This window comes from Mytilus edulis, chromosome 3, assembly GCF_963676685.1.
Source record: "Mytilus edulis chromosome 3, xbMytEdul2.2, whole genome shotgun sequence".
In the NCBI taxonomy this organism is placed as follows: domain Eukaryota; kingdom Metazoa; phylum Mollusca; class Bivalvia; order Mytilida; family Mytilidae; genus Mytilus; species Mytilus edulis.
This window is the reverse complement of record NC_092346.1, coordinates 8,218,780-8,240,988: the sequence shown is the minus strand read 5'-3', so window position 1 is coordinate 8,240,988 and position 22,209 is coordinate 8,218,780. Positions and strand designations below refer to the sequence as shown.

Sequence of the window (22,209 nt, the reverse complement as noted above, 5' to 3'; positions counted from 1 at the left end):
ATATTATACCAAAGGAGTCAGTCAAATAAGATTATTTTACATGGTATTTATATTTATATTTCTATAGATTTAGGTCTCAATAAAGTCATAAGAGACTTGTAGATTATTGTTGTTTTTCCAAAAAGAGGGTGTTTCTTAGCTACAAACTCATCCAGGGACAACAGCCCTAAAACGAGATATGGCCAAGAAACATACAAGTTTGAAAGACCAATGATAATCTGTATATCTCTATTTTGCCTATAGTGTCTTTGGTGTTTACATTGACAACAGCACATGCACCCTTCGTTTGTAGCAATACTTTTCTTTCTGAAGCGAGTAGCTATGAAAAATTATCACAAAAAAAAGGTCAGAGGGAAAAGTTAACAAAATAGCGATAAATAATGTATCTTGCAATAGCTTCTATTATGAGCTAACTGTAATGTATTTAAAACTGCTGTTTACATAGCTGTTCAATTTGGGAGTCATCGTTGTGGTCCAAAGCCATGGGATGTCAATTTCTTAAACAACAGAAACTCAAAACTTGGAAATCAATTAGGAAACATTTTAATGACAATCTTAAATTTCATGATAAAAACAATACACTCGCATTGTCAGAAAATATGTATTATATTCGAACTAGCCACTAAAAAAGAGAAGAGCTGGGAATAGCTCAGTGGAAAAATATAACATGTAAAATAAAAATGTGAATGGAGATAGGGAATGTGTCAAAGAGACAACAACCCGACCAAAGAGTAGAAAAGATGTCTTCATTTAACATGATCAGAAGTATGGATGTTGCTTGGATACCAGTTCATTAAATGATTGTTCTGTCTTGTAATATTTTTGTTTTCTTTATTGATAGATGATGAGTCGCAATCTGAGAGGAGAGTTGAAGGTTGTAGTCAAGGAAGACATGTCTATAATGGATTTTGAGTTAATAGAAGGTGTGGCTAAAACGTTATGTCTTAGTAGTAAAGAGGTAAACAGTTTACACTATTTTTATAAAATTCTTGTATGATTTCCATATCTACAATTCTTGAATGTGATTAAAGTGTTAGAATTGATTTCTTGGCTTGCACTTCGATAGATCAAGCTGTGGAATTTATGTAACCTATGTCGATTTCACTGTGACAGATATTCATGTGCTATATACAGTGTTCTCCCCAGGCCGTTTAAGCGCCGCGATTTTCAGTGCTATTACAATTTCCTGCTGTTCTATTGCACTGACCACAGCGCTATCCATTGCAAGCTCGTCGCTATATTTTTTTCGTAATTTTCGTAATTTTTCAAATTTCACGCTTATTTTCACTTCGGATCACATGATCGACTAGTTTACCATTTCTGAATGAATTATTTCCGTTGTATTAAGTAACTCCGTGGGACCAGTCTTACAAATTTTACAAAATGGCGACTTTGAAAGATGAAAATAAACAAAGATTTCAACATTGACATCTATTGTTTTAATTGATAGAATATATAGAGGCATATATGAATAATTAAAATGAGATGAAATAAATTGACCGCATTTGCCAACAACACTCAAAATTTTGTTGAACAAACTTTGAGAACAAACAATGATTTTAAAAACGATCAAACACAGGGGTTTGTTACAATTTGACGGTCTTACTATCCATACGAACCTCAAAAATGAGCAAATCTTTGAAGTATTAATTATAACCTTTTTGAACTAATTATTGGTAAGGCAGCAATTCTACAGTAATGAATTTTACCATTTGAAAACAATTGAGAGGATATATGATTAGAAAAACAAACCCTAAGCTGATACGACTTGAGAAATTCACTTTCTCGATGTCCAGCTTGGATGAAGCCATTTGAATATTATATAATGTTAAGGTCAGAAAAATTACAAATCACTATGCTAAAAAATGTCAATTCCTGTCAAACGTTGTAAGGTTAACAGTACACTGCTACAGTGGGTTACAAAACCAAATACAGAAGCTGACAATGAATGACTTTATTGTTGGTCCTACATGTTTTGCAACATCACCTGTTAGTGATAAGAAATCTTCACATAGGCAGTCTTGTATAGACCCATCATGGAAAAGACTGGAATAAATTACAACCTGAAATTTCAAACAGCACTTCTACAGACTAACCCATGAAGTACTCCTTAAAACCTTTTCTCACTTAAACTAAATGTACCTATTGTTTTTATCTCAATATAAAAATAAAATAAAATAAAAAATGTAAAAATTAAAAGTCCAATAAAAATTGTAAAGTTTATAAAAAAAATAGAGAAAAATTGAAAATAATTTTAAAAAGCAACCTCAATCAGGCATGCGCCAGAATGTAATCTTCAAAATGTTGATGGTTTTCTGTAACTAAAGAAGATTACAAGAGAAAACATCAATAGCATAATACATGTATAAGAAAAACACAAAACAAATCAATTACAAACCAACCGCGCGTCGCGACAAAGTTAAAGAGAATTGTTGAAAATCACGCGCTTACCACAGCGCTATCCAAAAATCCTGGGGAGAACACTGCTATATATGAAAAATGGAATATAAAGAAAAATTATAACTAACATTCTAGTTCAAAATTATAAGGATTATTCACATTTTTGCCAGCGGTTTGATATATAAACTGGGACTATCCACTCACAAACTGGACAACAGTCTTCCTGTTTAATCCAATAGTAACTCTAAACATGATGTCATCTTGAAAGCATATTTGCTACATTGACACATTGTACATTTTGTTCATAACCTTAAGGTCATCAGGAAGTTAATGAAAGTCAACAGAACACTTTCAGCAACTTGAATGAAAGCTATTCCATCAAAAGTTGAGGTTGGGGTGGAAAGCCCAGTAGATGTATAAAGTATGAATGATGGAGTTTTTGACACTTTAGAATACGAAGATTTCTTATTAAAGCATTTATTTGAGGAAATGAGAGAAACAAAATGCTTATTTTCCTAATTTGCCCTGGCATGTATTTTTATTGGGATAGCCATGACACATGATATATTTTTGTATATTACAGGAAGTGGTCAAATTAAAGGATGCATTGTACCCCAATCTGATGTGTACCTCGGCTAAAACTGGAGATATTCTGGCTTTAGAGAAACTTAGAGGAACTGTAAGTAGGACATTTTATGAAGTTATAAGTCGGCAACTTAATTTATTTTAAATTAGGTAAACTAATCTCTTCTGTCCATATTTAAAAGAGAATTGTTTTTTGGTGAATTATAATTTACAGTGAAAGTTTCAATGTAAATTGATCCTTATTATAGAAAATTTCCAAAGTATTTAAAATAGATTCTGTAGATCTCTTTTTAGCATGCTTTGTTGCATTAGTTAATTTCTGCTGTCACATATATTTTGAAATTCTCTCTCAGAAAATCATCTTTTAAAGATTTTAGAATATTTACTTGTAAACAATGAAGTAACTTATTTTAACATTTTATTTTTCTAAAGGGCGGTAATTTTTCCTCAGCAAACCAAGATGGCCGAACAGCTTTACATGTGGCTTGTAGAGAAGGACATTTAGAGGTTGTACAATATTTGTTACAACACGGAGCAAGTGTCCATGCCAAAGATCTCGACAAGAAAACTCCTTTGATGGATGCTGTTCAAAACAAACATTTCAGCATAATATCTATACTGGTACAGACTGGGGCTATTATAACCTTACAACCAGTCATTCTTGCCATGGAATTATGTAGGTATGTAGCTTAGAATGGCTTTAGTACAAATACTCAATCAATTAAGATTGTTACAAAAATTCAGCTTTATAAATCAAAATTGTGGGGTAGAATTGGGAATATCATTAAGATAAAGATATTTGGATCAAGCTGTTTTAAAAATAGCATGAACAATTACAGAATAAGGTTGCAGGAAATAAAGTCACAATAATAAATTCAACAAAATAATAAGTAAATTGTTAAATTGAATTTTTGTTTTGTATTTGTTCTGATAGTGTTCATTTCGGAGGTTCCTCATGGGGGTGTCAAAGTAATCACATAATCGCAAATTGTTTGCCAATATAATCACATAATCATTAATTATTTTTTAAAACAAGATAATTAAATAATCGAAAATACAGTCCTAGTTTATCAAATAATCAAATAATCATTGATTATTTTTTAAAACAAGATCATCAAATAATCGAAGATACAGTCCTAGTTTATCAAATAATCAAATAATCATTAAATATTTGGTCCGGTAATCAAATAATCAAATAATCATTAAATATTTGGACTGGTAATCACATAATCAGAAACCCCATGAGGAGCCTCATTTTTTTTCTTTCTTATAGACTTAATATGAAAATACTTCTCTTCTAGGGCCTCATCTCAGGAGGATGTTGATACATTAAAAGCCTGGAAAATAGCGGGAGCAGATTTAAACGAAAGTGATTACGACAATAGAACAGCTTTACATGTGGTATATTTCATTTTTAGTAGAAATAGTTCCTCTAATCTTGATAGCTATCAATGAACAAATTTTAGTAGAGGCAGGGATCTGCCAATGTTTTAATTTATTATTCTATCTCTGGCCACTAAAACTCGTGTTTGCCATGGTCATTTCTGACAATGAAAAATTAATTTCATCTTACAGCATTTCAAGATTACACATGTTCACCATGTTCACATGGTGACAAATATAATTCATATATATATGGAAGTTTTTAACGACCTTGACTGGCTATACAGCCCTTGCACGGTCGGTGAATATAATTCTATTCAACATTGTTCATTTATATAGGGCTTTTATTACCTTTGATAAACTGATAGACCCTAATTGTTGTAAAAAAAAATTACCAACTGACAAAAAGCATGCACCTGTTTGTCATTAGGAGAATTGTCTAAGTTACCGTCTATGGACAACTGAAAAATTGTTATTGTAATGTAAAGTGAGTAATAGTTTTATTTTGTTATCATTAAAAAATAATATAATATATTAGTCTTTCTGTAGTCTGTTTTTCTTTGTGCAATCTCATTTTACAAATAGTAGTCAAGTAATAAGGTCAGAAATCTATATATATACAGTGTTTCGATCAACATAAGGTTGTATAAATAAAAATAAAACAAAATAATCATATTGGTAATACTAATTGACAATAAAAAGAATAATGGCGCACTCGCTACATATTCTTTTTGATAAAGTCAGTTTCTTGTGTATAATTAGGAGTTTAGTATGACGTTCATTATCACTGAACTAGTATACATATTTTTATGGAGCCAGCTGAAGGATGCCTCCGGGTGCGAGAGTTTCTCACTACATTGAAGACCCATTGGTGGCCTTCGGCTGTTGTCTACTCTATGGTCGGGTTGTTGTCGCTTTGACACATTCCCCATTTCCTTTCCCAATTTTATTTTTAGTATAAAGCTTAAAAATGCCATTATTCTATATTCATGTACATTTTTGTCTCCCTTTGTTAGAAATAGGAAAGATAAGCTTAGAATTTTTTGAAACTAAAGTTAGCAATAAAGTTTTGGCTAATTGTTATAAAGCTAATTTTATTAAATAATTTATTACTTTTTCACAGGCTGTAAGTTTAGGACATGTTGAAACTGTAAAATTTCTGCTGGACAATGGAGCATCATGGATGTTAAATGATGCATTTGGAAAAACAGCAGAAGAACATGCAGAATTATTAGGAAGAGAGGAAATATTAAAACTGATCAGCAAGGCTAAAGAAAATCATACACAAGGAACATAACTTTTTGTTTAGAGCACAATATATCCTTTACATCAAAATTTACATGAATGTGATAGTTTGAAAATGTTATGTACCGGTGCTGTGAATGTATTAATTGGCACCATGTGTGGTACCTATTTTTATCAATCTTTTATTCGTGAAAATTATTACTAATGAAATACAGGTACACATTTGTAAGTTGTTAATACAAAATTTATTCTAATTTCATCCAGTACTTTTAACATATGTGTTAAATTACAAGCTTTGGTGTTTGTATTTACCCTGACATCTTCCTCAAATAGTTTATGCCTTTGTGTTCAAAGCCAAAGATCATTCTTGTCTTACACTGTATTTATTTTATTTATTAGGTAGTTGAATGTTGAGGTCTTTAACCTTCTTCATAACAACTTAATGATTTAAGTCAGATGGCAAAATATTTATACTTAGAAATTATATTAAAGTAGATTTGTCACAGTCAAACCTGTATATTTAGGTCATTCTTTAAAAAAGAGAAAAGTAACCTGATATGTGGGTCGTAATTGTGGTACCTTCATGAAAACAAACAGTAAAACATACATCTTTTCAAATGAGGTTCACAGTAATTTTTAGTGCATGAAGATAAATTGAACACTTTTCTTAACGTTATAAAAATCGACTGATTTTGACAAATTATCTTTTTTTTTTTCTCAAAAAATAAAGGTAACAAAAATTATTTGAGACCTCTAACAAAACACAATTAGGATATGTTGACGAAACACAGTAAGATTTTGAAGGTTTGACTGTATTTAGAAATTTAAGAGAGATAAAAAAAAGAGTTTGATTTTGTTAGTATAGTACATTCCTTTGTTTTTATATTGAATTGAATTTTATCTTATCTCTTGTCATGTTTAGATAATAATCTTTAATGTTAAGTTGAAGTGCTATTTGATCTAATTGTTTTGTATTGAATTTGTTTTGAATCAGATTTTAATAGATGGTTTTTACAATCAATGTCTGAACTTAACATGAATCTCATTTTGAATTAATACTGTAAATGTGAAATTAATGCATTAATTTTTTTTATTGTCTAAGTGGTCTGTTTTTATTATTTGTTTATGCCATTTTTCTCTGGGCTGGACCGCATAAATACGCCTCTGAATGGTGAACTTCAATATGAGGATATGTAAAATATGAAAACCAGAATACCTTTAAACTAGCTCTAATATATTTCAGCTTAGAACCCGCCAAAAAAAATTGGACTTCTGACCTTACAATTCTTTGCAAGTAACTGCACAAATGTATACATAGTTTTGCATTGTTAACTTTACATATTGTTATTAATTGTTTTCATATTTATTGTTATACATTGTTATAAGTTGTAAGGCATTCAAGTTAATCCGAGTGAGTATGCGTGGAAGTCTTAAATAACAAGATTATTTTATTGAATCTCCCTAGAATGCTAGGCTATCAGGGTAGAAGTGCTGTAGAAATAGAAGTGCTGTAGAATAAATCTATAAACTGTAAACTCCTGCCAGTATTAGACACTGATCAAATTTTCTTTGATGAACAAAGTTTGTACAATGAATCTCTTTCTCAAGTGCACCTACACTTAAATAGTTCTCGTTTAAATAAAAATGAATAAATGATTTAAGGAAAATTGTTCTAAAAGTTGTTTTCTTAGTGTGTAATTTATATAATACTGTTTATTAAATATAAAATAATGATTATTTATTTATAGAAAACATATCATTATGTAATTGAATGCGTTTACTGTAGATTCATTATTTTTGTTGGATACCAAATCTCATGGTTTTCTCGACTACAGGGGAACCACATATTTTATATGTTCAACACATTTCAAGTTTTTTTAAGGAATGTATGTTGACTTTGCCTAAACCAGGAAATTTAATATCCATGAAAATGCCAGTATTCTTCAATCCACGAAAATTGGTACCCACAAAAATAAATGCATCCAATATATGTCATCAACAATTTGTGCAAGAAACAAAAAAGCATCTGTGTCCTTATTTGTTTTCTTTTGACAACAGATGTTGTACATGTATATACCAGTATACTGTTGTAATTTAGTCCACATTTTACACACATAGTACATAATTACTTGGTCAGGAATCAAGATTTTTTTGTTCAATTTTGTTTGTCAAAACATATTTACTCAAAACATATAAACTTATTACATTTAACTTTAAGAAAAAACTTTAATAAAATAGCATTCTTTTACAATCTTGTCAATATTTAGATATTAGGAACAGTCAATAAAATATATTTTGCTGCCAGAAGTCTATACAATGTTTTGATGTGAGTGAAATATCTTTGTGCTCATATTAATATTGATAAAAAAAATATGTTTAATTTTAACTTTTTAGGTCAAGTGTGTGAATATTTACTTGATTAATGATGTCACAATGACTATACAGATGACATTTCTGTAACAAGATTATATCATATCTTAATTTGCATATATTGAATATTTATACTATTTCTACAATTTGAAGGACCTAATTATGGCTCCTATTACAAAAATAATTCTTTGATGTGACACATATGGTTAGGCTCATAAATATTGATTCTAGTAATGTATGTTTCAATGGTATTTGTTTTTAGTGATTTTTATTTAATCTTTGTTATCATTAACAGTTTGAGTTAATGTTGTGAATTATTAAGTGCTTTATTTTATTTTGTGTAACCATGGAAGTATTATATTGACAGGAACTCCAACGAAAAATTAGCACATTCGCACCCCACTGATTTCTTTAGGAAAATAAAAGGTTCCGACTCAGTATGTCAAGTATGTGATAACTCCTTTGTGGGGTATCTGCGATGCCGCCCTCGCGTGTGTAGTTTACAGAAACTGATCTTATCACGTGATCTGTTATCGAGGGTCTAATCTACCTACCAATGTAAATAAACACGGAAACTCCCGTGGCTAATTGCGAATCGCTACATGAATAACGACACCTGTTTCTATTCAATAATTGAAGACTACAGCTGAAACAATCTTAAAAATCGGTCCATATTTAACAGAATGACAAAAGAAAAATGACTGTATTTGGAAAGAAGATAAGATTATTTTTAGTTTTGTCTAATATGTTTTTATCACTAGAACTAGGAAATCGGAAAATATCGGATTATGCAGATTACATGACTCTGAAGTAGAGTGTTTGCAGAAAATAATTTGATGTCCGTGTAGTGTGCCTGATGGCGCCTGATAACTCAAATTTTAAGTTAAAGATTGTAAATTTTAATCCAGTGTAACACAAATATTAATAGTTTCTCGATCGTAAAATGTAACTTAACATATTTATAGAAATTGTTTTAAGCACTAAGAGGTGGATAGTTATACGCCCGTGATTGTCTCTAGTATGTATCAAGTTAAAACACAGATTACATGTACACCTTTTTTTTTTTTTAAATTCAACCTGGTCCGAGATTGCTCTGGAGTCTGACGGATTTGCATTGGGAAATTTATAAAATTTTCTTTTTGTTGAAATGAATGAAACATTTGACACGGGACTTTCAGTAAACAATTCAACAAGTGATTTGTTAGCAGTAAACCTCAATTATACATGCAGATTACAACTATTTGTTTCCTTACACAAGACATTTATTATAATTCAATATAAAAATAAGAAGATATGATTGCCAATAAGACTACTCTCCACCAGAGATCAAATGAAACAGAAGTTTTCAACTATAGGTCACCTTACAGCCTTAAACATATTTTAGCAAATCCATTTCATATATGAAAAAAATTCTATTGGCCTGATTGTGCACAAAACAAATAACAGAGAAACAAATAAGCGAATATAAAGAATAAATAGATATTTGCGATTGAAAATGATGTCTATGCAAACGATTATGTGTTTTTTTCTGTTTTTTTTTGGGGGGGGGGGGGGGGGGGATCATATGGCATCTGTTTGAAATTAATCAGTTAGTTGTCAGTAATGATTTTGTTTCACATTGGTAGCGCAAAAGGGGGATGGTTAATTTTTTACTACAACTGAATCAAATGAAGAATAGCATTACTTTTTTTTCAGTAAACTGATATGGCGGAACTGTGGTGGAAAAATTTTGTTTTGCAGTCGGGTCCTTCACACGGAATCATCTTTTCTACTGAACATGTTTCAGATTTACAAAAGCAATGAAACTCTTCAATTTCTTCTCCGATAATTTTTTAAAATTATTCATCATCAAAATCGTGCATGTCCATATTGATTAGTGAAATATTTGTAAATGTTGATAGTTTATTAACATAGAAAACCTAAAAACTATAAATTGTCAACTGTCAAATATTGGCATCCTTGACATTTATGTATACATCCGGTTACTTCGGTAAATTCCGTAATTACGAGTATCCCGAAAACGTCGTTGAACCCATGCATCGATACAACTAATTGAAAGATGTCAAATTAATTAACAGATATTTAACGATTTTGCGGCATCGCACTATAAACGTTTGAAGTCGGTTTGTTGGAGTTCCTGTCAATATAATACTTCCATGGTGTAACTTAAAGATTTAATAGACACCTTATTACAGAACTGATTATTACATGTGAAGCCATCTGTTGCTCAGAGTTTTTTGCAAGTTTTTTATACCTACAATTATCTATGGATAAACGTAATAGAAAAATGCATTTTATTATACATCAGTACATTTTTCAAACTAAATGTTAGATCCTAATGATTCAAAATGATTAGTGTTATATCAGTTTTCGTGGATTTACTGGGTATGGATTAATTTAAATAATTTAATAACAATACATGTAGTATAAGAATAGAAACCACTGGGATTGGAAAAATGTCTCATGGGGGTCTCATTGGGGGGTTCTGATCCCGATCCCGCTTACTGTTTTGTCAGATTCCCGTATCCTGCTTACACTATGTACGTAAGCAATTCTCATTTTTTTGTAATTTCCTGTGTCCCGCTAGATTTCGTTTCCTGTTTTCACAGCACAATAATTTGACTTTTACGTGTCACGCTTACAAAAATTGGCAATCCCGTGTCACTCTTAGACCCCAATGAGACCCACTCTCATGAACTCTCTACATTATTTGGTTTATATGTATATTTGTTTTCAAAATAGTTTTTTATGCCCGACCTACGATAGAAGGCCATTATGTTTTCTTGTCTTTTTTCGCCAATCAGACTGATTTTATCATTTAGCAAATATCCTTGTCTCTCCTGTTATTTACAGATGCTGTTTGTCATACAGATTGTGCAAAATAACAGCACACTTCATTTCAAAATTTTGAAAAATCTTTAATATACTAAATTCAATAAGTAGTTAACAAAGTTTTCAAATATATATAATTTATAAATAAATGTGTTTGTAAGTAATTGTGCATACCTACTAAAAAAAACTAGAGGCTCTCAAGAGCCTGTGTCGCTCACCTGTTAATGTGTTTACTGATGTCGGCCATCTTTGTTGGTAGGCGGGGTCATTAGACACTCTTTTAAAAAATAGATACCCTAGTATTATGATTGTGGCCAAGTTTGGTTAAATTTGGCCAAGTAGTTTTAGAAAAGATTTTTATACAAATCCCATGATTAAAAAAGAAAAGAAAACAAGTACACAACACAATATAGAAAACTAAAAAATAAGATGCAAGAACCTCACAAAAAACTGGGGATGATCTAAGATGCTTTGGAAGGGTTATATTATATTATGAAGTTAAGTTAACATCAGTTTGAAACATAAAACACATGTTCATTGTGGCTACTTGTGAACTTTTTAGAATAGACTACTGTAAATTCAGAAATTATTGCAAGGTTTTATAATTGCGAAAAATGTGAGAAACTTTTATGAACGCAATAATTTAAACTCCCATTTAAAAAAAATTTATATGAATTAAACAGGACTTTTCTCAAAATCGTAAAAATTAACATTGCTTTTTTGACTGAAATGACGAAATCGCAATTATAAATGCACGCAATTATTTCTGAATCTACAGTATTTTCATATGACCAATTGGTGACTACAGATTTTCATTTGTTTCTAAGGTTACCTAATCTGTTGTAGTACATCCTGGTTCTCAGCCAGGTAAGAACAATAAAAAGAAGTAATATTATCAGGTTTGCAATTTTGGAGGGAAAGTTTACTGTTTTCTATTTTTTGGTTGTCCATGGAAAACACAAAACAGTCAATTTTCTCCCAAATTTGTACCAATTGACAGCTTGGTTTTACTTTTTTGTGTTGCTCTTAATTGACCAGTTCCAGGATGTCCTTGAGTAGGTAACTAGTAAAACAAGAATGTGTCCTCAGTACACGAATGCCCCACTCGCACTATCATTTTCTATGTTCAGTGGACCGTGAAATTCGGGTAAAATCTCTAATTTGGCATTAAAATTAGAAAGATCATATCCTAGGGAACATGTGTACCAAGTTTGAAGTCAATTGGACTTCAACTTCATCAAAAACTACCTTGACCAAAAACTTTAACCTGAAGCGGGACAGACGGACGAACAGACGGACGGACGGATGGACGAACGGACGGACGGACGGACGGACGGACGAACGGACGGACGCACAGACCAGAAAACATAATGCCCCTCTACTATCGTAGGTGGGGCATAAAAATATGAACTCTGAATTCATAAGTCGGTAACATGAAAATAGTCTGATAGGGTTTTGACCAAAATTTTGATGTTCACTGAAGTGTGGGAAATGTTTTCATGAGGACACTAGTTCTTGCTTGTATATTTTATTATATTCCTTTCTGACTTTTGAATCTCCAATTAGTTTTTTTTAGTGCAGCTATTTATGTTGATATCATTCATTAGATAATCAAATTGTATCATCAATGTCATGTAGAATTTTTATTCCTGGGTTTCAAACTTAGTAGATTTTACATTTATTCATAACGATAAATATACAGTATATGTACATTTTTGGAAAATATATGATTTATTTGTACAAGCTTTAGAAACAAGACAGAAAGACACGTCTAGCTTTTCTCCTATTTCATAGCCAGTACAACTACATTTTCTATTTCTGACAATATGTATATACTGTTTTTTTATCCTGCAATTTGCATCTGGCACTTGAAGCTTTAGTTGTCTAATTCCAAATCATTGTCTCTGATTTTCTAAAAACTTACCCTCAGTTAACTTCCCACCAATGTTTACAATACATTACTTGGTCAGAAATCAATATTTTATTAAGTCTTATACAATGTATATATATATATATATATATATATATATACGCTGTAATCCTTCAAACAGATAGCATTTAAATGAATAAAATCACCCTATTCATATATCCATAAATGAACCTAATATTGAATGGATCATTTCATACCATCTCCTTTGCACCCAGGAATAAAAGTGCTGCTTGCATAGTACATCCATTCTTAATATACTATTAAGTTTTATGGTTTTTAATCCAGTGTTTCTGTTTAAGAATAATTTCAGTTAATATTTATTAGGGTGCTTTTTCATGTTTTTTTAACATTTTTGTAGTGAATCATTAAAAATTAAATAAAACTTTGAAAATTTATTTTGTCTTTGATTTTATGTTTAGTCATAGACATCAGGAATTTTATCTGTTCAGGTGCATGCGACAGTTATTTTTCTCTTCATTTGTGTGCATGACTGATTCTATCTGTTAAAAGAGAGACAAAAGATACCAAAGGTCATAAATTGAAAATAAACTGACAACGCCATGGCTAAAAATGAAAAAGACAAACAATAGTACACATGACACAACATAGAAAACTAAAGAATAAACAACACGAACCCCAACAAAAACTAGGGGTGATCTCAGGTGCTCCGGAAGGGTAAGCAGATCCTGCTCCACATGTGGCACCCATCGTGTTGCTTATGTGATAACAAATCTGGTAAATAGTCTGATTCGGTAGGTCACATTCATCAAAGGGAAGGAGATTGTAGTTACGACGTAAGGAAAATATCCAATATCATTGGTGAAACGGTGATTCCATAACAGTCAACCAACTCGTGATGGCGTCCGAAAAATTTACGAAGGGATGATTTCAACTTTAGCATTTGGAACTCTTGGTTTATCGGTAATAGCTTCCTTGTGAGCAGCAACCCTCTATCAAGAAAATCATGATAGGAAATGCAAGCATGGGAATATCGTATCAATTGGGGATATATACCCCGTATGCAGGTGCTGCTGGAATGTTGCTACTTAGAAATGGAAAGTTCACAATTAAAGCTGAAATCATCTCTTTTGTCGTAAAGTTTTGTTTTCAACCGACCCTCATTGTCAAGGTGCTTGCCCAAGTGAGTTGATTTATTCGTTTGCTTGCACTAGAGATTCTATCTGTTCAGTTGCATGCATAATAAATTGTTCAATCTTTGTGTCATCTTGAAAGAGTAAAAAAACAAGACTTAGGTATTCTGTATTAGTTTGTGATTAGGTCAGTTTATGGGAAACCACTTGTGGTAGGTCAATGATATTTGGTATGCAGTTGTATTAGTATTGGCACACCTTGTTTCCTTGGAGATTTATTGGCCTGCCACCTCAGTAAGTTTACATGTATTTGTTTGTGATTTTGTCAGTGTATGGGAAACTACTAGTTGTACAAGCATTGGCACATGTCCTTTCCATGGAGATAGTTTGCCAAAAATAGTTAAACTACTGCTTATACCTGTAGTATCTGAGAACCAGACCTATCTAAAAAATACCAATGACCCATGAGGTCAGGTGAACCCTGCCAGAAAAACCTGTTCACCATACAATGATAAAATACAACAAATATAGTTTACCTATTGATTATAGTAGCTCAGGAACTGATCTAACAAGGAAAGCTTTACATTGACCATTGAACCATGCAATTATTAGTTCAAGGTCAGATGAACCTTGCCAGACATGTACAACTTTATTATTCCATACAAGTTACAACTAATATAGTTGACCTATTACTTGTACGCTTTACTTATAGTTTCTCACAGACAGACCAAACCACAAATACTTAACATTGATCAACTAAAGGTGATAATGAAGTCAATGGGTATATTCACCTTATTATTCTATACACCAAATATAGCTGACCCATAGCTTATAGTAAAACATGTCAAACTATGAAACTTGACAAAGACCAATGAGTCATGTAAATAAGTTAAGGTCAGAAGACTGCCAGACAGATATATACACTTTCAAATTATTTCAAACCAAGTATAGAGTTGATAATCCTATTGCTCAGATAAACAGACGTTTCTAGGAGAAGTTAACATTGACCATTGAACCATGAAAATGAGGTCAAGGTTGGGAGACTATCAGACTGACATGAACACATCGCTATGTTGTTTATTTTATTCCATTGAAGCATTCTAAAATTTAAAGCTTTATACAAATAGTTAATGTGCTGCTTACTCCAATACTGCAAACCTTAACCATAAAAGATTCCCCGAGACCAGCTGGATTAGGCTTGGTGTATCTAAACATTTTCAGAATTTAAAAATAAATTTAACATTTTTGGCCCCAAGTTGTTGTATGTAATATTAAAATAACACTATATAAAATTTGAAGTGATTTTCTGGATGAACCTTCAAAATTGATGGCCAAGGATTTTTAAGTATCATAACGTGTTAGAAACAATAGCATATAACCTAGTGATTATGTTATGTGTTTGTTGCATGTCTGTCTCATCTCAACAAGGCTGACAAGGTCAATAAGATTGCATATTTTATAAAAACCAGTTGTTGGCATGACACGGGTTATGTTCTTCTCATATATGTTATGATTGTATGATACTAAACCCCTAACAGGAAGGATTTTGTCTGATATTCATATGATGAAGACATAATCTTTCAATTAGTTTAATTGAAGTCTGGAGCTGGCATGTCAGTTAACTGCTAGTAGTCTGTTGTTATTTATGTTTTGTTTATTTTCTTCGGTTACATCTTCTGACATAAGACTCTGACTTCTCTTGAACTGAGTTTTAATGTGTGTATTGTAATGCGTTTATTTTTGTGCATTGGCTAGAGGTATAGGTAGAGGGTTGCGATCTCATTAACATGTTTAACCCTGCCGCATTTTTGCGCCTGTCCCAAGTCAGGAGCCTCTGGCCTTTGTTAGTCTTGTATTATTTTAAATTTTAGTTTCTTGTGTACAATTTGGAGTTTAGTATGGCGTTCATTATCACTGAACTAGTATATATATTTGTTTAGGGGCCAGCTGTAGGACACCTCTGGGTGCCGGAATTTCTTGCTGCATTGACGACCTGTTGGTGACCATCTGCTGTTGTCTGCTCTATGGTCGGGTTGTTGTCTCTTTGACACATTCCCCATTTCCATTCTCAATTTTATGAGTTTAACTTATATTCCATATGTTCTTGTTCATTCACGAATACTTGCTATAGGATAAATTCTGAAATATTTATTGCCTACAATCGTATTATTTGGTATGTTGGTGCATTTGAGAGTGTCTGACAATGCACTTCAGATAAGGTCACATGACACAGTTCTACCAATCACTGTAAAAGAGGGAGACTACACCAAAGGGGCATTCAAAAACCAAAACACATCACCAAACTCATAAACCATCAAAACAAATATATTCTCTATAAACCCTAAACTGGGCCAACATAAAACTTTTGAAATGACAACATGGTATTCAGGACAAAGGATAGACAAGACTGTCACAAGTAGAAAACAACACAGACATTAAAAAGAAATAAGGAAAAAGTAAAACTGAAAAAAAGCAAAAGTTAAAATGCAACCCTTTGAAACAAAACTCAGGTACTCCTGAAGGGTAGGCAGTTCTTGTTCAACTTTTGGCACCTCGATGTGTTCCTCATCACTAATAATGATTAAGCATCTAGATAACTTATATGAATAATTTATGTTTTAATAATAAGCTGATTCAAATAAAACATAAATTATTTTCCCTGGCGAATAAAATGATTGCAACATTTTCTTCAACTCTGATAAATCAGACAATCTTCAGTTCTAAGGAAATTTATAAAAAATAACTTTAATAAATGAGTATAAGATTTAAAGCTATCTAAAATCCTTTGTCTATCAGCCATCTTCCAACTAATTCAACATGATTTCCTTTTAATGTCACTCTTCTTGTCACTTCAGATACTTCTGTTAATAACGGAAATCTCATTGCAACTGTGTCTTCTATGTGACTCTTCAAATCCTTTTCAAATTGCTAAAAATATATACCATAATCTGCATTTAGATGATTTAGTGATAAAAGATACCAATAAATTGTCTGTTAATAGATAATTTATTAATAGAACAGATAGCCAAAATGCATCTTCCATTAAAAGAAGGCTTGTGCATTATCATAGAAATGGCATTATTTAAATTTGTGTTATTTCCCTTGGCCACCAACCAATTTTTTAAAAACATTTCATCTCCCCTTTTCTATTTTGACATCCTCACCCTGAACTAAACCTATGGAAAGTTGACATTATTACATGATAGTGTGTAAAATTAGATCAGATATGAATAAATGAAATATTTAGGATCTAAAGTATAACCTCCGATCTAAATTATAGAACTTAAACTTTGTATATTTTCAATTCTTACTAAACTTATTCTATGCTGAAAGTTTTGTGTTATTTTCTTTTTTCCTTTTGGCAATCTGGATTATGTCCCTTGGCATATCTGACATTATTTAACATTTTTGAAATTTTTTGATTATATTGCTTAAAATTCTAAAATATGTATTTTATTCATTCATTTGCATATCAACTTGAATATCAACAGCTTTTCTTTCGTCTAAACAAACATACCCATATATCACCATGAACTCTATTGATAACTGTTGTAATTTTTGTTCCACGCAGTGTTGTCTGTTTCACGTAAACTGGCAAATTGTGATTCTTGTTTCTTTCTACTGAATATGGAAGATCTTTTGTTTTCTCTCCTTAAATAAAAAAATAAGGTAAAAATGCACTCAATATCTATATTCAATATGAATAATCGCATCAATTTTTTTTTAAATGTTCTACATAATTTCCTAAAGGATGAAACTCAATACTGAACAGTTGACCTACTGAGAGCCCATCACTATGTAACCAGGTATTTAAATTAAATAAAAGATGAGTGTGTTTGAAGACATAAATGCCCTCACAAAAGGGGTAAACTCTAGAATGTGACTCACTGCCCACATTGGAACTCTGCTAGTTTTGGTTCTTAAAAAACATTGTGTAAGAATTTCATAAAATTAAGATAAAGAAAACTTAGTTATAGTGTGGAAACAAAAATGGCACAAGAGAGATGGAAGGACAGAAAGATGATCAACACTGAAATAAATGTGTCTGATGCCTACGGCAGGTGCATACAAATTTGGGTAGGTAGATGGGCTATTGAATGATTTTTTTCTGTTGACCATAGAAATAGTTTTGAGGTCTTGGGTTACAACCTGATCCCTATATATTTCTTCCCCTGTAAATTATTAAAACTTACTGTCAGGAGGTACCCAGCCTGATGGTGTTGGATATGAAGTATGAACAGGTAGGTCAGGAATATTTCTTCTTGGCAAAATTTTTTCTACAAATTTAAACTCCTCAGTTGATTCTTCAAATTGTGTCAAAGTATCCTTTGGTGGCAACTGCTCTGCAGTGTACAAGTATTTTATACTAACTTGACATGGAGCCTAAAAAATAAAATCATTTAAAATATATATATATTAAAACCAGATGCTCTGCAGGGTGCAGCTTTATACGACCGCAGAGGTTGAACCCTGAACAGTTGGGGCAAGTATGGACACAACATTCAAGAATTTGGATTGTGATTAAATAGTTGACACAGCAAAGGTTTCGGACACAGAATGAATGTGGTCTAATGAACTTAAAATATTTTTTTGGCCTTTGAGCAATTCACTATGCTGTTGAATATTAATCCTCTCAAAAAAATGTTTGAAGAAATTTTCTTTTTATTTATGAAATCTGAAATGAGAAAAATTTAACCCCCCCCCCCCTTTTTTTTTCACATCCCCCTTTCCCTTTTTCCAAAACTGATCTCAATTCAAATTTCTAATGAAGTTTGCAACAATAACTACTCATTTAAATACATCATAAAATATTAAAATGTAACAAAAGGTGCTTGTTATCATTGAATGGTAAAGATTGTTTTAATTTATCAGTTGGTAGTAAAAGTGAATATACATTGTATATTGTATAAAACAATGATTTAAGTTGATTCAACTACTATTCTGGACAAAGAAAGATAACTCCAATCAATTGAAAAGTTCTTGCTATTGCACAATATTGTGCAATTAGATCTTTCTTGCTATTGTGCAATACTGTGCAATTGAAAATATTTGCTATTGCACAATACTGTGCAATTGAAGAGTTCTTGCTATTGCGCAATACTGAGCAATTGAAAATTTCTTGCTATTGCACAATACTGTGCAATTGAAGATTTCTTGCTATTGCTGAATACTGTGCAATTGAAAATTTCTTGCTATTGCACAATACTTAATATAATAATTTTGGATCCTGATTTGAACCAACTTGAAAACTGGGCCCATAATCAAAAATCTAAGTACATGTTTAGATTCAGCATACCAAAAAAGCCCAAGAATTCAATTTTTGTTAAAATGAAACTTAGTTTAATTTTGGACCCTTTGGACTTTAATGTAGACCAATTTGAAAACGGGACTAAAAATTAAGAATCTACATACACAGTTAGATTTGGCTTATCAAAGAACCCCAATTATTCAATTTTTGATGAAATCAAACAAAGTTTAATTTTGGACCCCGATTTGGACCAACTTGAAAACTGGGCCAATAATCAAAAATCTAAGTACATTTTTAGATTTAGCATATCAAAGAACCCCAAGGATTCAATTTTTGTTAAAATCAAACTAAATTTAATTTTGGACCCTTTGGGCCCCTTATTCTTAAACTGTTAGGACCAAAACTCCAAAAATCAAACCCAACCTTCCTTTAGTGGTCATGAACCTTGTGTATAAAATTGATAGATTTCTATTTGCTTATGCTAAAGTTATGGTGCGAAAACAAAGAATAATGCTTACTTGGGCCTCTTTTTGGCCCCTAATTCCTGAACTGTTCAGACCTCAACTCCCAAAATCAATCCCAACCTTCCTTTTGTGGTCATACACCTTGTGTCATAATTTCATTGATTTCTATTTACTTATACTAAAGTTATTGTGCGAAAACCAAGAATAATGCTTATTTGGGCCCTTTTTTGGCCCCTAATTCCTTAACTGTTTGAACTTAAACTCCCAAAATCAATCCCAACCTTCCTTTTGTGGTCATAAACCTTGTGTCAAAATTTCATAGATTTCTATTTACTTAAACTAAAGTTATAGTGCGAAAACCAAGAAAATGCTTATTTGGACCCTTTTTGGCCCCTAATTCCTAAAATGTTGGGAACAAAACTCCCAAAATCAATCCCAACCTATCTTTTGTGGTCATTAACCTTGTGTTAAAATTTCATAGATTCCTATCCACTTTTACTAAAGTTAGAGTGCGAAAACTAAAAGTATTCGGACGACGACGATGATGACGACGCCAACATGATACCAATATAGGACCAAAACATTTTTAAATTTTGCGGTCGTATAAAAAATACTCACTAGTGGTTCTATAGACTGTCAAAGTCGTCTAAACCGCTTCTACCCAAATTCTCATACTTACATAACCTTATCCAATTCTTTCAAAGACCCATACACTTTTGTTTATCAAAATATTGAAAATTGATAACAATATCATGAGGCCAACTCAAATGGTCATAATGCATTATCTAAAGGAGCATTAGCTGTCAAATTCATGATCAGCTATTTTACTTAAATTCTTACATTTGATTTATAACATTCTTAAACATAAATGCAAATTACAAAAAAATCAAAAGAAACGACTTACAATGGAAAGACTAGGAATAACGTATCAGCTTTTAATGTGTAAATTAGACTACATTTTTAAAAGCGAATCCAGGGCCTTTTGCCCAAAAACATATTCGCCCTTTTCACTTTCGCACCTTATTTTATTGGTTTTGTGTTTAATAATTTTGTAATTGTTTATACTGTATTGTTATAACAAAAAATATCATTTTTTAAAATAATGTGAAAACATTGCATTTTTTTATGTGTTGATGAATAAATCTAAAATTATGGTTGGGTTTAGAGTGTATTGCTAAAAATAATATTTTTGTTCATTGTTTCCAAATTAAGTGGGATCAAAAATGTTGTAAACAGTTATCTTTCACGTTTTTCATTTGAAATCTTCAATGTTTTACTTTTACCAACCTAAATACTTGCAGTATTTACATAAAAAGCAATCATGATTTTCAAACACACCACAATAATACCAAATTAAGCTGTGTATAAATACCAATTAGCAGTAATCTAAATCATTTAGTAATTAGTCATCAAATTTTTTTGGGGTATATATTCATTAAAAAAAACAACCTTATAATTCAAATGGAATTTGAATAAACATTGGGTGCAAACTGTAGGGTGGGAACGTTTATAAGGTACAAATGTCTATTGGGCGCGAACGGACCTGACAATGCTACATGCCATCAACATTTTAAATAACCATCAAGATTACCCCTCTATACAACTTATCACTATTTTGAAATCTGTCCTGATTGACCCAAGAATCTGACCTGCTTGAACTTTTAAAGTCAAACAACAATATCTTTTCCATTGTGGCATCAGATACTTTTTATTATGACGTCAAAATTTTACGGGAACTTTTGAGATGTCCAGTAATCATGGTAATGGCAGACAAATAGCGATAAGTTGTATTTAACTTGTATGTTAATTTTTATATGATATCTAGAGGCGACTTGATTCAGTCTGCACAATTAGCCACTAGTCCGATGCCCCAGACTAGTAAAATTTCATTCGGACTAGTAAGTTTTTGCAAAACTTTGTTTGGCCCAATCAGAAAAATGTCAGAATATTGGTCTTCGGACTAGTAGCTGAAAAAGTTTTTGATGCAGACTGACTTGATTTAAAGCTTTTTAAACTACAAAAGGTTAACCTGAACTCAGGATATATTTTAAGGTGTAAACAAAGCTACTTTAACCCTCTTGCTGCCGGGGGACACATATGTCCACACCGGCAGTGCCGGAGGGGCACATATGTCCATGGTTAAATTTGTGCAAGCTTCTCATCAATGTTGTATCTCTTTTAATTAGAAGACCGAAGCTTAAACAGTGTTGTGATTTCTCCAATGGGTCCCAAATGTAACGGTCATTATGTTGTGACGTCATATATCGAATAACGTTGTTGTTTTGGCAAGTTTACGTCACAGACGTCGAGCTGTCATATTTTCCGGCATATGAAATGCAACCTTGAAAAACGGTCGGCAGCAAGGAGGTTAAGTATATCTGTAAAATGATGAACATGAAAACCCAAAAACTCCAAGGGCATCACTTTAAATCACTTTAAATAGTTTGTGCACGCCTTGGCGAGGTAAACTGTTCACTACTGCAAAATAAACTATATTCTTATCGTTTATTTAACAAACCGAGTTATAAATTGTGTTATGGGGCTGTATATTTGTCCTTTGTAAAATTCTGAAAATCAATCGAAAATTCTTCATGGAGGCTGCCATTTTGTTTTACTTTTTCAGTAACGACAACTCTTTTCTGGTTTTTTTTAACTGTTATC

The 22,209-nt window shown here is 31.9% G+C and overlaps 2 protein-coding genes and 1 long non-coding RNA gene across 4 annotated transcripts in view; 2 read left to right on the top strand and 1 right to left on the bottom strand.

Moving 5' to 3' along the window:
* LOC139514161 (L-asparaginase-like) overlaps positions 1–7,273 on the top strand; it is a 38,434-nt gene extending 31,161 nt beyond the window's left edge. For both annotated transcript variants that reach the window (XM_071302947.1, XM_071302946.1), the window contains 5 exons: positions 842–958; positions 2,984–3,079; positions 3,418–3,665; positions 4,287–4,386; positions 5,492–7,273. In XM_071302947.1, coding sequence (XP_071159048.1) covers positions 842–958; positions 2,984–3,079; positions 3,418–3,665; positions 4,287–4,386; positions 5,492–5,665 — 735 coding nt within the window. In that variant the 3' untranslated portion in view covers positions 5,666–7,273. The remainder of the gene's footprint in view (positions 1–841; positions 959–2,983; positions 3,080–3,417; positions 3,666–4,286; positions 4,387–5,491) is intronic.
* A 267-nt stretch (positions 7,274–7,540) lies between these two features.
* On the top strand, positions 7,541–13,140 carry LOC139514168 (uncharacterized). Its single transcript, XR_011662581.1, has 4 exons — positions 7,541–8,069; positions 10,104–10,841; positions 11,294–11,881; positions 12,206–13,140. It is a non-coding gene; the product is annotated as an uncharacterized lncRNA (long non-coding RNA).
* Positions 13,141–16,430: 3,290 nt separating this feature from the next.
* Positions 16,431–22,207, bottom strand: LOC139515715 (large ribosomal subunit protein mL49-like). The gene is made up of 4 exons (XM_071305378.1): positions 22,067–22,207; positions 18,030–18,219; positions 17,354–17,487; positions 16,431–16,764 (listed from the first exon to the last, which is right to left on the bottom strand). The coding sequence occupies exons 1-4, from the start codon at positions 22,151–22,153 to the stop codon at positions 16,612–16,614; spliced, it is 564 nt and encodes a 187-aa protein (XP_071161479.1). The 5' UTR covers positions 22,154–22,207; the 3' UTR covers positions 16,431–16,611.
* Between the last annotated feature and the right edge of the window lie 2 nt (positions 22,208–22,209).

Coding starts and splice junctions, on each gene's coding strand:
- LOC139515715 (XM_071305378.1), bottom strand. CDS start 22,153: ATGGCAGCCTCCATGAAGAATTTTCGATTGATTTTCAGAATTTTACAA. Junction 18,220..22,066: donor ATAACACAATTTATAACTCG/GTTTGTTAAATA, acceptor TTTATTTTTTAG/GCTCCATGTCAAGTTAGTAT. Junction 16,765..17,353: donor GAGTTCATGGTGATATATGG/GTATGTTTGTTT, acceptor ATATATTTTTAG/CAATTTGAAAAGGATTTGAA.